Source organism: Myzus persicae, unplaced genomic scaffold (assembly GCF_001856785.1).
Source record: "Myzus persicae strain clone G006 unplaced genomic scaffold, MPER_G0061.0, whole genome shotgun sequence".
NCBI lineage: Eukaryota > Metazoa > Arthropoda > Insecta > Hemiptera > Aphididae > Myzus > Myzus persicae.
The window spans coordinates 60623-76707 of NW_019101729.1; the positions used below are offsets into that span (position 1 = coordinate 60623).

A 16085-nucleotide genomic window follows, 5' to 3' on the forward strand; every position below is an offset into this window, starting at 1 on the left:
TGGACTTAAACATAAATCAAAACAAAAATTATTATAGCTTGTAATTAATGGATCATAATAAAATGAAGTTTTTTATTCAATTAACTTTATCTGTTGCAATTATAAACTAATTTAGAAATAATGAACAATATTATATAAACAAATTGCTTATGATATTTTTTTAATGATTTTGTAAACCAGGAAGTTAATAATGAAAAAACTTTTCAAAATAAACAATATTAAATATTGAGAAGCATTCTGTTTATAATTGACTTTTCCAAGTAGTTGATTGTCAATGTACATATAAAATGAGTACCTACCCGGTACATATTGAATAAACAAGCGTAAGTATCTATTTTTTAATATTTTCTATGCGACACCTACACCTTTTTCACTCACGATTCCCTGTTCGTATAATTGTTTTCATGTTTTTATCTATTCAGCTATGTGTTTCGTTATTTAAAAATGTTTAAGTCCTGTTTAAATAAACTGCAATCCTCTATAGAAATAATGTATTCTATAACATTAGCTATGACATGTGTATATAGCTGTTTAAATTCATCTACATATGTTTGTTCATTGGTCATTTGCAAAGACGCATTGAGAACATCTGTAAACTCTATGTTTCCTCGAATAATTGCCGTCGCGTGTTTTGTCTCTAGAATTTCGACTATGATAAAAAATATAACCGATTTTCCCAAGTACAATCATAAAATCAAAGAGTATGAATTATATTTTCCAATAAATGTTTCTCAAAAATCATCACGGAATATTTTTATTATATTTATTGGATTCGCATATATCAGTATCATACTGCCATTAAATATAGTAAGGCTTTATTTGATTCATCATAACAATCACAAAATTGAGATTTTAATTTTTTTTACAACGATGTACATACAAAATTGGAACATTTGCCTGATAGAAATTGGTTTTATTGCCCGTTGTTTTGGGTTATATCAAAAATTTCAAATTATCAATGAAGAGTTGGCCGTGATGAAAACAAAAACTATATCTAAAAACAAATATCCGGTCGTGTTGCGAAATGAAGTACACAGAGACATTAATAGTTCACAATATCATACGTTAGCCAATAGTATTGAACTACTTAGAATGAAGCACCAGTTCGTCAGAGGGGCTTTACGAGACCTTAATAAGTTGTACGAAATTCAGCTGGGGTCGTCTTTAGTTTTCTTATTCATTTTGGTTTTATTCGATATCTACGGAGAAGTAAACGCTAAAGATGCCAAGACGAGATCTAAAATATTAATTTACGGATGGATACTGCAATACTCATTCAGATGTTTTGCAATCATAATCACATCACATTTGACCACAAAACAAGTAAGTAATATTATTTGATTGCAATATATTATGATGTTAATATATTACACCTTTGATCTAAAACATTCAGAAATAAGTTTCTATAATCTATATAATTTAGGTATATATTACAATATGCATACAACTATATCAGCGTGTAACACCCTCCCCCAATGTCCAGCCGCATGGTTTTGGTTAAAATCTTGATTTCCTAATTTACATAATATGAAGGCCACTTATTATAGTTTATAATTTTTCAATCGTACATTTTTTACAAATTTATGATAATTGTTAGTCATCAGAAGTGAGGTATAAATAATAACATAAAATTATGAACTTAAAACTATTTATTTTTGGTTCACTAAAGTAGTATAATGTATATATTTTTTTTAACATTGACGACTATCTAGTGAGACATGATTTACATTTACCTCTCCACGGAATCTTTATAATAATTAATCAATTTATTAGTCGAAATTTAACAAGCCTATCGTTTATTATTTTACACTTTAAACAAATTCAAACAAATTATCTATAGGGTTTGATAAATATTAAAAAATATATTTGAAAAAATGTGTATTTTCAATAGTAATCCTCATAAATACTGACTACTGAGTATGGATTATTGTATACGCTTAATCTATAAATCAATGGTATTGTACTTTAAGTATAATATAAATATGCAGGATGATTCACACGGGATATTACTAAGGACCCTGTTTAAAATACTTAGAATTGTTCCTATCATCAAAATGGTGTGTTGTGACGATGCCAACTCCTATTTTCGAATGCACATCACCATTTTTATTAGTTCTCATTTGAAAAAAAGTCTGTTCCACCACAGGATACTACTTAAATAGTACCCATAGAAGATTTAAGTATTTGAAAAAACTTCGATTTTTGTACAACCATTAAGGAGAGTAGGATACTTAGTTTATCAACAAATTTCAAACCACAGAATTATTATTAAAATAATGTTGAATCCTGTATGTTATATATGTGTTTATTTTATCACAATATAAACTCAAATGAATATAAAATAACAAAACTAATAATGCACTACATTATATGATTTTTATAATATTTTGAACGACACTTACTATATTAATGTTATTCTATTTAATTTTCATTTTTAGGCTTACAATACGAAAATGCTTCTAGCTGATATAAATAATCGATATTTAGATAAAACCACAAAGGAAGAGGTAAAAATTATATTTTTCATAAACTACTACAAATATTGAATTATTGAACCATACTACTAATGTTACACTTTTATAGTTAGACTTATTTTTTGATCAAATACATCGTCGTTCATTGGAATTTACTTCGTGCGATATTTTCACATTACACCCTCATCTTATAACTACTGTAAGTGCTAAATTATTAGTAGTATCTATATTGGATGAACTATTCAATGTATTTTAGTAAAGTTGTTGACATTTATTGATATGAACTTATTTAATAATAATACATAGGTATAATACCTATACATCATTAATTCCATATTATCGTCATTCTTAAATAATAAAATAAAATAATTAAAATAAATAAGAATATGTGTTTGACCTGAATTATATTTCATATGGATGTAGAACATTTTGTCGTTACTTTTTGGTAAACAAATTTACTAGTTTCATATATACTAGGTCAGGTGACAGGTATATAAACTATAATTAACGATTTTTGATATCTCTTTTTGATTAATAATATATTAACATTTTTTATTTATTTATTAAGTTTTTGTCCTCCAGAAGAATGAACGTTTTAGTTACTACAATTTAGTCTCAACGCTAAACAACGGTCATATGTATAAAATATGTTTATATAATTGTTCACACTATGCTGTAAGCCTGCAAGTAGAAATAAGTATATACTGTGAAACATATCTAGGTAATAACAACGACATGTAAAATACATCTTTATCGAATAATAAAAAAACCAAAAAAAGAACAAGCTCAGCCAAAAATGTATAGAAACAGCAATTAAGTCCATAAAAAAGTGCACAACGGAAACCATCGTAATATAATTAAAATCAAAATATACCGTTATAATGATTATTAACGAATGTCTTTTTGGATTTTTGGAGGCAGCTAAAGATGTGTAAATTGTTATAACAATATACATTATACAGTATATGAAATGATTAAAAAAAAAATAATGATATCATAATACTATGACTATATTATACTATACAACAGTCTATAAATATCATTAGACCTCTTTAATAACAAATAACTACTAAAAACATTCTATTTTTTTAATTTGTTCTGCTGACGCTAAGACGGACACGACAAAATGCCTCAAAATCGTTTTAACACAACAATGGACTCGAAATACTTTTTATGTGTATAAACTATGAAGTATAGAATTTATAGTCTCATGTTTATGTAAATAATATAATAATCGTACACACAAAAGATTTATTTTGTAATCTATATTTATACTATTTACCCATGCGGCCATGCACCAAAAGTCCATTTCAAAACGATCAAATATACAAAATACGTTACAAGTATATAAATTAGTTAACCTAAATTATAATTTCGCAACTAAAGAAATCTTAATATTATGAAAAACAATGATAATTTCATTGACAACCTGCTTAGTACACCATGCGTTTTGTAAGCCACTAATAAGGTAAACATAATTAATGTCGTAACAGTTGGGTTTAAATGTTTAATTAGTTTGATTAAAACAACTATATATAGATGATTTATCGTTTTTATTACGTCCTACAATATAAAGTATGTGGATATCATATTATTTTAGATTCTGAGATTAGTGATGAATGAGAAATAAATATAAAATTTACCTATATTCTAAAAAAAAAATATTCACTTTGAATTGATATAGCATACGAAATTTATTTGTTTAATTTGTTTTTTTTTTTTGTTTTTTTAGGCTTTTGCTACAGGGACAACATATCTTGTTGTATTATTACGAATCGATTGAACAAAATAAATTAAAAATCACCAACATACATTACTCTGTTTTTAAACAACAATTTTATAACAGTAAGCCGGCGTAATGCAAAGAACTAATACAAATACCAAAGTACAATATTTAAACATTAAATTGTTTTATATATTTATTAATAATTTATTCAACATATTGTATTAAAAGTTACTACAACCGATATTAAATAATGCTCATTATTGTATAAATAATAAATTAATAAACTGCAAACCGCGAATAGCTATATTCCGTTTAAACCCTTAAGATTATTTAAGCAGTATAAATATTTATTTGCGTAGCATACTATTTTAGCGATATTTTTTTAATTATACGAGTAAAAATTAACATCTGAATTATGATTGTGGGTTTAATTAATTAACGAGTTTAACCTACTGAGTCTAAAATGAAACTATATCTCTTTCCTAAGGTAATCACTAATCATAATACACAAAACATTTTCTAAATATTTCATACACTTCGAAAATTATAGAAAAATAATAAAAATAATAATTATTATTATTTCGTAATTATTATTATTGTAATAAAGGTACGTTTATTGTGTATGTTTGTCATCAAAGTTATTCTAGTTAATAATAAATTAAAAAACAACGCGTCTGTTAAAAATAAAATTTAATTATTAAAATATTATAATACCCATATTGTACTGCATACAGAGTAAACAATATAGTTGTTTATGTTTTATTTTACCTCGGTGCCCATAAACCATTCATATTTTAGGTTAACAGTGTGAATTTTACTTTTAAATACGAAATAGTACAAGTTTTTAAAAGTGGGTAGGGAAGTCAAGTAGTCTACTAGCTATGTTTCGTTTAATTCCAAAATGGCCTATTTTGTTTTGGAAAATGTTTAGTGTAATTTCTATCGATTTCCATTACAATAAATGGCAAATCGTTTTTTCTACGTTCTTAATAATATCATCTGCTTATAATTTCTACATGACACCTGCAGTTGTATGTGCACTGGATGGAAGATGCGATGGTTCTTTATCCACAGTAATAAAGGGACTGTTTATAAGAGTAGTGTCTAGTACTTGTATGATATCAAGACTAGTTATATTCCTTAAAGGTAATAATAAGTTGATAGAGTACAAGAGAAACGTAGAAAAATTTCACTTATTTAAACCAATGACACGATTTGAAACGGAAATATTGAAAAAAGTATCAACTCGAATTGTGGTATTATGTTTATTACTAACTGTACCAGTAAATTCTTTTAGACTGTGGAAGATGGCTTACAGAGCGGATTTTACAATATTAATTTTCGTTTGTATGTACGTTCAGAACATGAGTATGTATTGCGTAGAAACTCATTTTACCGTCTTGTGTTTTATCCTCTACCAAAAGTTCGTTGGTATCAACAAAGATTTAATGGCACTTAAAATCGATACAGTCGTACGCAACAAATACCCGTTCATGTTGAGGGCAAGAGAAAAATGTGGAAAAATCATTAACACCGTCGATTACAACAGAGATATTTTGCAAACGCTGGCCGCCGGTCACTCGATGGCCAACTTTGTAGAGCAAATTAAAGTCAAACACAGATTGGCCCGCGAAGCAATGAACAACTTGAACGATTGGTTTGGAGTTCAATTGGGACTGTCCATCTGTTCGCTGTGTCTGTTCTCCATGTTTGACTTGTACTATCATATTCGGGGAATAATGAATCCGACCAAGTCTAATATACTAATATACGGTTGGATTTTACAATACAGCGTTCGATTTGGATCCATTACAATTCTAGCGCACCTAACATCAAAACAAGTGAATTAAAAATTGAATTATTATGAAAGGTCTATGAGTGATAAGACATATTCGTGGGTTCACTACGTTATTCACAATACGACATTATAATCGATATAATATTTTAAATTTGTAAAATGTTTTTAAAAATTCAATTTATAAACTGCGTGTAGTAATTTTTGTATATATCATCTCACGGTAATAGAAGATGGTATGTCATAAGCACATCTGGACCATTATTTTTCGTGTTATCGGCGATGCTGCTGGAACTGTTTGCGAAATATGCTGCACATATAGACCTAAGATATCGAGTGTACTAATATTTTAGATATCTACCGAGGTATTTTAAAGTTGTGTCTGAAGTATATGTAGGTAGTATTATGTACGTCTTACACATTTCACCAACATAAAGCCTACTCATTTTTTATGCTCCTCTCACAACCGAGCTCTTAATATCATGACATTTTGCTTTTCCATTCCAGCGTTAAGTTAATTTTACTATATCGCACAATTATCATTATCATTTTGAAAAAGAAATATAAGTATATTTCAATGCTGTAATAACGATAACACGGCTTCCAGATAGTCAATTTAGCAATACCACTGTCATGAGTACATTTTTCCGATGTCTCAAAATTATATTATTGTAAAAAAATAATTAAATACATTTCAACAGTGTAATGATTGCGGATTACGATCACATAGCGTTGGCGACGGGAAATTACTTAACCAAATTCGAGGTGACTAATAATTATTATGGACCCAAAATGTGTATTTTTTCATACAGTAATATTGTATACAGAAAAAACGTCACATGTCTGCAGTGTGGTGAAGTGCATATTGAGTGAACAGTTTTTGGATTCAATCCCTCCCCGTCCAAATCGGTTAGGCAAATTTATTGAGTGTAGGTATCCACTTCGAGTGTGCAGCGTGGATATCTAGCTGGCAAGGTAGGCTAAGGAAGTAAGGAAGATGTAATATAAATACACGGAACTATTAACATTTTGAAAATGTTAAAAATAAATTAGGTTTCGAAATTGTTTGGGAATAAAAATAATGTATACATGTGTTCTAAACAACATAATGCATAGCACATGAGTGCATAACGCATGCATTTACATTATATTTTACAGTCTTGGATGGTAGGTAGCCTGCATTTAATTAGAATATTTATAATTAATTTTAGATGCTAACATGATATATTTATATACTGTTTAGATTATAGCTTATAGGTACAACAATAAAATTTAGGTAAATCGCATCAGTCGATAACACGAAAAAAATTTAAAAAAAGGTAAATCACATAATTAGCAATCAGTTTCAAAAAACAATGATATTTTTAAAGTATTGCAAAAAACATCTTTAATTATGTAAAAATAATTAAAAATAATAAGTAACCTAGATAAAAAAAAATAGTGAAACATTCTCATTTCACGATTGTCCTATATTTTACCATTAAAATGTATAATATTTGTTATAGGCACTAAAATCTAAAATACTCATTACGGACATAAGTAATCGTTATTTAGACAGGAATACGAAAGAAGAGGTATGCAAATTTGTTTTCATTAAATATATATCTTTAAAGATCAGACTACTATATTTTTACTTTCAGATACAATTGTTCCATAATCAAATGTGCAGTTGTGCGATTCAATTTACTGCTTGCGATTTCTTCACATTGAATACTCATCTAATCACATCTGTAAGTTAAATATAATATTATAATATTATGCTGTAAACCAACTTAAAAATGTATTCATACTCTAGAAAAAATACAGGGTATTATATAAGTCTGAGTGGGACAAAGAGGGAGGGAAGGTAACCTCTTCGTTAAAAAAAAAGAATTTCAGTGAGCTCTTTCTAATTTGTAAAGTCATTAAATTATCAATTGATACTACAATACGTACCTATATAAATAATATATATTAGTTATTACATATGTATACCTACTATTATAGGTTATAATAAATATTAGTATAATTTATTTCAGCACACAACTACCCAGGTTCGTTCAAATTATACCTACACAAACAAAATAGTGGCATTTTTACAAGTCATAATTTTTTTTTAGCCTCAGTAACCATAAGGTTTATGTGGGGGTTACGGTTGGGACGGTTGGAATTCGCGTTTTATGTGAGGGCAAGGGTTGGTCTCAAAAAACCCGTGTGTACATCCATCTGGACGATGTTTGATAACAGCTCACATTAGAGACTGCGGCTAACCACCGCGCCACACCAGGCCCCAAGTTATAAATCATAGTTTGTACTATCCCTATAACTCCACCACTAGGTATTAAGTATGAGTAGTGTATCGAAGGTGTTTATATGTTTGTTGTTTATGTATTATTTTATATTTTTATGCGATTAATTAATGGTATTTATTTTATTTATATTGTTTATAGGCGATTGCTGCTGCAACGACATATCTCGTAATATTATTACAATTCAACTAGGTAAACTATTTTCAATTATACCTACTTGCATTTTCAAACATTAAAATAATATTTAAAGTAATCATTCCAAAATATTCATTACGTGTTTTGAAACAATGAAATATTATGAATACCTACCTAAGAAACCTGTGAATTGTTATGTTTTTTTTAATATCTTTGGTTTTTATAAACTAATACATTTTTTTGATATATTCTGTACACCGTGAAACTTAAGTAAAAATATAAAAAATTAAACCATTTATTGTAATTATTCTATTTTATTTTAATATATTTCGATGGCGGGGAGGCCAACAATAAAGAAAAACGTATTTTAATAAATAATTTTACAATTACAAGTGAGAAATTAATATTTTTTTTAATTGGTCTTCATGCTTCAAAGTGAATGAAGTTGAGGGTTACAGTATTTTGCCTGGATTGGTATGTACCTTGCCACCTTGGTATGTAACCTTGAAAAGGTGGGTTAAATTATGAACTTTTAAGAGGTGTATTGTTTGAACATTACAAGATAATAGTGGGTTACAGACTACAGAGAAGGAAATAAAATTAATTGACTGGGACCATTTACAATTATTGTCAAATACTTAATGGTGTATACAGTATACTGTATATCACTTGACCATAAAATGTTGATATTGTTGGTTACAGTGCTACACTATCCTTAAATGAGAAAATTGAATTTTGCATTGAAATAATAATTTGATGATTATGTTACTTAATAAAAACATGTATTTGGATGTGTTATATTAGGTATTAGTTAAAACCTTGATTTCGATAAAATTGAGGGTCACATTACTTGGACTTCTCCCCATCGACCTTATTTTATGTCATATTATTCATATAATACAACAGCTATTGAACTATACAAGGAAATAAATTTAAGTCTTAAATTATTTGTAATGTGTAACTGTGTAGTTAGTGTATAAGTACTCTTTTGATTGGTAAACAATAACTATTACAAGTGCCTAGCAAACATAATATAATGAAAACGAATATAACGATACCTAACAAAAGTTAGTAATTAAAACAGACAGCTGTCCATTCGTTTACTCGCAGTCTATTGTTACGGTAATAACCGAATAACTTACAAAAAAGGTTTTTACGTAACTGTAAAAACATTGTTTTTTTTTTCTTTAAAGAAATAATAATGTTAAATTGTTTTCACTATAAATTTCTCCGCTACATCGGATTAGTGATTTCAGTGCTAGTGCTATTGTCGTGTATCTATAATTACATAGAAGCTCCAAAAGTAATGTGTATACTCAATGTTTGTAGCAATTCGACGATTGTGACTATGGTGTCCATGTTTCCACGAGCTGTAGCTATCACATGTTTGATATCTAGAACAACGGTTGTGTGCAAAAACATAAGTGCGATGGCTAAGTACAAGAAAAAAATCAAGGAATATGAAGTTTACTATCCGATAACCGTTGACAAAGAAAATTATCGACGTTTTTTAATTATTGTCACGGTGTTTCTATATTATATACTGATAATACCGATTAACATATACAGAATGTACTTGATTTATTATTATTATAAAAACATTAAGGCAATAGTATTCATTTTTCTAATGTACACACAAAATGTGAGCATGTCTATGACAGAAATACAGTTTTTGGTGTATTGTTTCGGATTGTATGCTAAATTTCAAGCGATCAACGAACATATGTCTATGATAAAGTCGGAAACTATTTCAATGAATAGATACCCGTATGTTTTAAAATCCGAAGAACACAAAAACATCAAAGTGTATCCCACAGTACGCAGTATTGAACTACTTAAGATGAGACATCAATTTGTCTGTGAGTCAGTTCATGATTTGAACGAAATATACAGCATCCAATTGGGAATGTCTGTATCTGTTTTGTTTATTATGTTGTTGTTTGATATCTACGAAATCGTAACTACCGAAATTGTCATAACTAAATCGGTGCATCTACTGTATGGATGGCTAACACAGTATATATTCAGATTTTTTATAGTTATACTGATGTCACATGTAACCACGAAAGAGGTAATTGTTGATTTAACAAAATACAATAAATGATAACATTGACATTAGTTATAAAATACATTTCGAATAAATAACGAACGATAGAATAAGTAAAATAAAGTATCACTAAAAGATTAAATGCAAACATCTTCTTATTTAATAGATTTACCTATGAGCAGGAATGTATTTAAGGAAAGGACATAGGCCCCTCGCCAATTCACCGTAACTTATACTTTATTAATACTGAGAGTATTAACCTCTCTTACTAATTAAATGTTATGTATCTATCAAACACATGTACTTTGGTTATATGGTTATAAATTATCACATTATTTTGAGATGGAAAATATAAGTTATATGCATAGTTATAGAATTTTTCGTTTGTGCCCCTCCCCCCACCCCTTCATAAGACTTTTCTAAATATGGCCCTGGGTATTAAGTAGTAATAATATAATATAGGTAATATAGATACCTAATGCAATTATTAAGTACGTTATTATCGTTTTGACAATACCATTATGAAACAATTTAGTTTAACATAAAGCATACATTTTTTTCTGGTCTAATTACTAATTATCCGAATACTAGCAGGTCTTGTAGATTGTGCTGTACTCTTATAGAATATTTTATTTAATATATATATATATATATATTTATAAATATTTATTTGAATATTTGAATACCTAATTTTACTTAATTTTAGGGACACAGAACAAAGTTACTTATTACTGATATACATAATCGCCATTTAGATGGCAGAACAAAAGAAGAGGTAACATTACTTTTGTAATAAATGGACTTTTTTATTTGTAAAAGTCTTATTTTATTTTTTAGTTACGACTGTTTTTGAATCAAGTATGTAATCATTCAATGGAGTTTACGACCTTTGATTTTTTAACCTTAAATACACATCTCATTACTTCCGTAAGTTTACTAATGTCAAACTATTTTATTTAAAGAACAATTTTAAGTTTTAACACATCTTTAATGTAATATAAAGACTGAAATATTATTTTGCTTCATAAAGTAAAGAATAATCTATTATTTTAGTTTAATAGTGGTTGTATCAGAACTTCTATAAATTCGTTTTTATTTTTGGTAACGTCACATATACTATAATAATATAATATTATGTTCATGTTATAAAATAAGTTTAATAATGGTATATAAAAATGGCATGTAATATAATGTTATCTAAGTCCTGACGAATATAATACGTACTATATAGATGTATATTACCCATATATCATCAAAATATAAAATAATTTAAAGTGTCTAACTTAATTTAAGTTTCTAATTAATGCATAATTTTATTTTTCAGGCTATAGTCGCGGGTACTACTTATATCGTTATATTATTACAGTTCCGTTAAATAAAAAAGTAATGAAATCAATACAAACTCTTATTACCTATAATATTTAAGATTATTTAAAAATAGCTTTTCATCTTTTATAGTATTCATTTTAAAAACTTAACAAAATAGATGCTAATAATATGCTATTAAATATTGAAAACTATTCCACCAAAAGATAACCTTTTAGAGTAGTCAATATTTATAATGTGTACTTATAAATGATGACATACCACTTTTTAAAATAATTATATGTAAACAAATGTCCATCACATTTTCTGCGCGATTCGTTGAGCAATTATATTTTTTAAAACACACAATTTGTCCATCACACTATCGTTTTTTTTTTATGATTCGGGGTTATGTTGTGATATTTACTTTAGTATAATGTTCAAGTTCTATTTCAATAAACTGTTATTCAGTCTAAAACTAGTATACTTCGTAGCTTTAGCAATGACATGTTTAATGAATATAAAAAATGCATCTGCCACCGTTTGTTCGTTGTCTGAATGTAAAAATTCGGTAAAAACAGAGGTGTTAGCTATGTTCTCCCGATCTATTGCCATTGCATGCCTCTTATCCAGAATTACGATTATGTACAAGAGTAAGAGTGATTTTCCGAACTACGTGAAAAAAGTTGAAGAGTATGAACTGTACTTTCCGGTAAATATTTCCCAGAAAAGACATCTTCGCTTCATTTCAATAGCTATAATATTTGCGTACATCGTAATCATACTGCCCATAAACATATTAAGGATTTATTTAATTTACTCCAATTTCGGAAAGATAAACACGATGATTTTTTATATAATGATGTACTTACACAATTGGAGCATTTGCTCCACAGAAATACATTTTATTGTACGCTGTATCGGCTTGTACCAAAAATTCCAATCGATCAATGAAGAAATGGCCACGCTGAAGCTAAAAAATATAGTCACAAATAAATATCCAGTTGTGTTACAAAGTGAAAGACACAGTTATAATAACACATTATTTATTGGTTTGGAATCCCACGGCGGTTCACCCCTTTCAATATTCAATGTGCAGCAACCAGCCAACCACGTTGAACTACTCAGGATGAAGCATCAGTTTGTCCGAGGCATCGTTGTTGAACTCAACGACTTGTACGGAATTCAATTGGGATTGTCGATATGTCTGTTATTTATAATGACATTATTCGATATTTACGGGGAAATGTCTGTTGAATCCAACGTAACCAAAACGCACGTTCTATTCTACGGATGGCTGCTACAATACTCTTTCAGATTTTGTGTAATCGTATTGACATCGCATGTAACTACAACACAGGTAGCTGCTCATTTTATTTTTTATTAGATAAAATAGAATATTTACAATCTGTAATATTTATATACATACAATAAGTAAATTTTATAATATAATAAAGGAACAACATGAATGGTATGAGGAGGCAGGCCCACCAGTGTGGATACCCTCTAGCTTGGGGGAGAGAGTTTTATTTATTTTTTAATTAGTGCAGTTCGGGATTCAGGAGATCGCAACACCAGTGTCTTTTTAGTCAACATGGGGGGGGGGGGGTTATTAGGCATGAAGTCACTGGCCAAGTTGGAAATCAATGGATTTGTGTAGTTAGCTGTTTTGGTGTGTACATTTTTGTAGTAGTTGTTGGCTGTTTTAGATACTGTTTCAATTTTAAGATCCGTATGTAGTGAGAGGTTTGAGACGTACCATGGCGTCTCATTTTATTTATGTCATATAATATAACAATAATTAATTGTCCTAACTAAGCAGTCAGTCGCGGGTGCAAGAACTGAGGATTTTAATGTGTCGTTTTCAATGAGACATATCCATTATCATTGACCATTGTAGGGGTTAATATTATATTAGATAATATTCATCTACGATGTACCTTCAACTACATTTTTAACTATGTACGATATTCGATCGTACTACTTTTTTCGATGACATTCAGTAACTGAATTTCTAATCCATACTTATTTAGCCATTTATTCAATATTTGTAATACTTATTGTATTTTAGATTTAATAATTCATTTTTTTTAACATTTCACATTTTGTCTTCTGACCAAATAAAAGTGATATTCTATAAATTTAAAAATACATTATAACTAAAAACTTAATTTTAAACTTTAAATCTAAAAACTATTAAGCTTTCCTTAGGAATTAATAGGGAATAAGGCGAAGGTGATATGGACAATCACCCCATCCATCATACAGCCTAATCTAGGATTTTTCCTTATCTAACAATTATCTTATTTTAATCATAATTCTTATAAAATATAACTAGAGTGTCCGTCATTAATCATTATTGAAGAAGTAAACTAAATTAGATAGGTATGGTTAAAGATGTTTCTGTACTTACTGCTTTTTCGTTTTATTACTTTGATATGCACCTATATGGCAGTTATATGCGTGTGTATTTAAGGACGAATGAAACTATCTACCTATTAAATAATTAATTTAATTCTCCACACGAACAAGCACATATAGCTCATTCGTTTTTTTTTAAATATGGATTTTTACAAAAAAATAGGTAGATACCTATAAACAATATTTATTCGTGAAAATTTGTTTAAGATTCAATCATATTCTATGAATAAAAACTTTAGATATTGGATATAGAATACAGCATTTTTTAAACAATTTGCCTTCCACCTCCACCGGTGAGTAAACTCTACCCTGGCATTGCTCAGATTATATTACGATAATAATATGACGATGAAGGGACAATTTATTTGATTTATAATTTATTATACGTTTAAAGAAACATATTTGTTATCTGGTTGTATTTTTTTTACATTTTAGGCACATAGGCCAAAAACGATTATAACTGATATAAGAAGTCGTCACACAGATAACAATACAAAAAAAGAAGTAAGATTAAATTTCTATTTTATATTACCTAAAATATTTTGATAACTTTTAACAATTTTTCAATTGTTGCAGTTACAACTATTTTTAAGCCAATTGTCTAGTCGTCCTGTAGAATTTACTACTTGTGATTTGTTCACACTGAACATTCGCCTCATTACTTCTGTAAGTTACCATATTAAAGCTATCTTTGAAATTGTTAATATTTATAAAATATTTAAAATGTATTTATGTATTCATTTGTAAAAAATAATATAGGATTCAGTAAATATACTCGAAAGTCAAAGGATTAACTTTGTAGGTAACGATTTTACTGGAAAAAAATATCAAAATAAAATAAATTTACCCTTTAAGTCTTCACAATAACAACCATGATGCATCATACAGATAATCTGTTATAACAATTGTACATTTTTAAATTAAAATTTTCATTTTGAGTTACTAAAATACGTTATAGATACATTTTAATTATTAACTAATAGGATTTATGTACCTTACACGACCTACCACTTGTACCAACACTTTTTTAATTAATGGACCTTAAACACTTTCGTTAATATTATGTTTCAATTAGTTTTTATTATCTTTTAAATCTTAAATACATACTTAAGTATGATGAGTACTTGAGCATCCATCGTTGTTGAAATTTAATAAATATTAATATTGATCAATTTATTAGTTATATTATATACCTATTTAATAATTCGGTATTAATTTTTCGTAGGTATTTAATACTTTATTAAAATCATACGTTTCTATGAAAGTCGAAAATTAAAGCTTTAAATTAGATTAGTTGATTCAATTATTAAATATTTTAATTATATTTCTAAATCCGGTCTCACATGACATTGCACCTACATAATCTGTCGTGCTGTGTCAAAAAGTTGAGGTCGCTCCAACTCTGGACATTTATTGTTTGATTGTGGTTAGTTCGTGATACCATGATCACCATGGAAAATCAGGAAACGATAAAAACCACAAGATACGACAGATAAACCGGTTTTATAATCACTATTTTAACATAATATATTTTCATTTTTCATTACCATGGAAACATGGATACCCAGGCAATATATATTTCTTCAAGAGTGTATTTTAAATTTTTAATAAACTTTTCTAACCATATGTTCAGTATTAATTATCATGTATATAAAATTAATAATACGAAATAAATAAAAACAAATTTTTCTTATACCTGTTGTTTTATTTTTCAGGCTTTTGTTGCTGGTACAACTTTCTTAATTTTACTATTACAATTCCACTGAAGACTGAACACATAAGGAATAAGGACATTTATCATAACTACTTATTACAAAAATAATAATTTTCAAATACATTTAAGTTTAATTACAATCAAATACCTAATTTAAATTTGAACAAAAAATAATCGATA

At 28.0% G+C, this 16085-nt stretch overlaps 3 protein-coding genes across 3 annotated transcripts; all 3 read left to right on the forward strand.

Annotated features, from left to right (window-relative positions):
• The first annotated feature begins 444 nt into the window (after positions 1-444).
• On the forward strand, positions 445-4341 carry LOC111030299. Its single transcript, XM_022309723.1, has 4 exons — positions 445-1323; positions 2439-2507; positions 2584-2673; positions 4207-4341. Exons 1-4 carry the CDS (start codon positions 445-447, stop codon positions 4255-4257), a joined length of 1089 nt encoding a protein of 362 aa, XP_022165415.1. The 3' UTR covers positions 4258-4341.
• A 722-nt stretch (positions 4342-5063) lies between these two features.
• LOC111030284 (gustatory receptor for sugar taste 43a-like) lies at positions 5064-8510 on the forward strand. Its single transcript, XM_022309707.1, has 4 exons — positions 5064-6041; positions 7501-7569; positions 7636-7725; positions 8425-8510. The coding sequence occupies exons 1-4, from the start codon at positions 5082-5084 to the stop codon at positions 8473-8475; spliced, it is 1170 nt and encodes a 389-aa protein (XP_022165399.1). The 5' UTR covers positions 5064-5081; the 3' UTR covers positions 8476-8510.
• Positions 8511-11997: 3487 nt separating this feature from the next.
• Positions 11998-16014, forward strand: LOC111030288. Its single transcript, XM_022309711.1, has 4 exons — positions 11998-13130; positions 14627-14695; positions 14768-14857; positions 15907-16014. Exons 1-4 carry the CDS (start codon positions 12207-12209, stop codon positions 15955-15957), a joined length of 1134 nt encoding a protein of 377 aa, XP_022165403.1. The 5' UTR covers positions 11998-12206; the 3' UTR covers positions 15958-16014.
• The last annotated feature ends 71 nt before the right edge of the window (positions 16015-16085 follow it).

What these genes read in the sequence shown, in the direction of transcription:
- LOC111030299 (XM_022309723.1), top strand. Translation starts at nt 445, where the DNA reads ATGTTTAAGTCCTGTTTAAATAAACTGCAATCCTCTATAGAAATAATG. An exon ending in CACATTTGACCACAAAACAA is followed by an intron (nt 1,324 to 2,438) that starts GTAAGTAATATT and finishes TTTCATTTTTAG; the next exon opens with GCTTACAATACGAAAATGCT. An exon ending in ATAAAACCACAAAGGAAGAG is followed by an intron (nt 2,508 to 2,583) that starts GTAAAAATTATA and finishes ACACTTTTATAG; the next exon opens with TTAGACTTATTTTTTGATCA.
- LOC111030284 (XM_022309707.1), top strand. Translation starts at nt 5,082, where the DNA reads ATGTTTCGTTTAATTCCAAAATGGCCTATTTTGTTTTGGAAAATGTTT. An exon ending in CGCACCTAACATCAAAACAA is followed by an intron (nt 6,042 to 7,500) that starts GTGAATTAAAAA and finishes TATTTGTTATAG; the next exon opens with GCACTAAAATCTAAAATACT. An exon ending in ATACTCATCTAATCACATCT is followed by an intron (nt 7,726 to 8,424) that starts GTAAGTTAAATA and finishes TATTGTTTATAG; the next exon opens with GCGATTGCTGCTGCAACGAC.
- LOC111030288 (XM_022309711.1), top strand. Translation starts at nt 12,207, where the DNA reads ATGTTCAAGTTCTATTTCAATAAACTGTTATTCAGTCTAAAACTAGTA. An exon ending in CGCATGTAACTACAACACAG is followed by an intron (nt 13,131 to 14,626) that starts GTAGCTGCTCAT and finishes TTTACATTTTAG; the next exon opens with GCACATAGGCCAAAAACGAT. An exon ending in ATAACAATACAAAAAAAGAA is followed by an intron (nt 14,696 to 14,767) that starts GTAAGATTAAAT and finishes CAATTGTTGCAG; the next exon opens with TTACAACTATTTTTAAGCCA.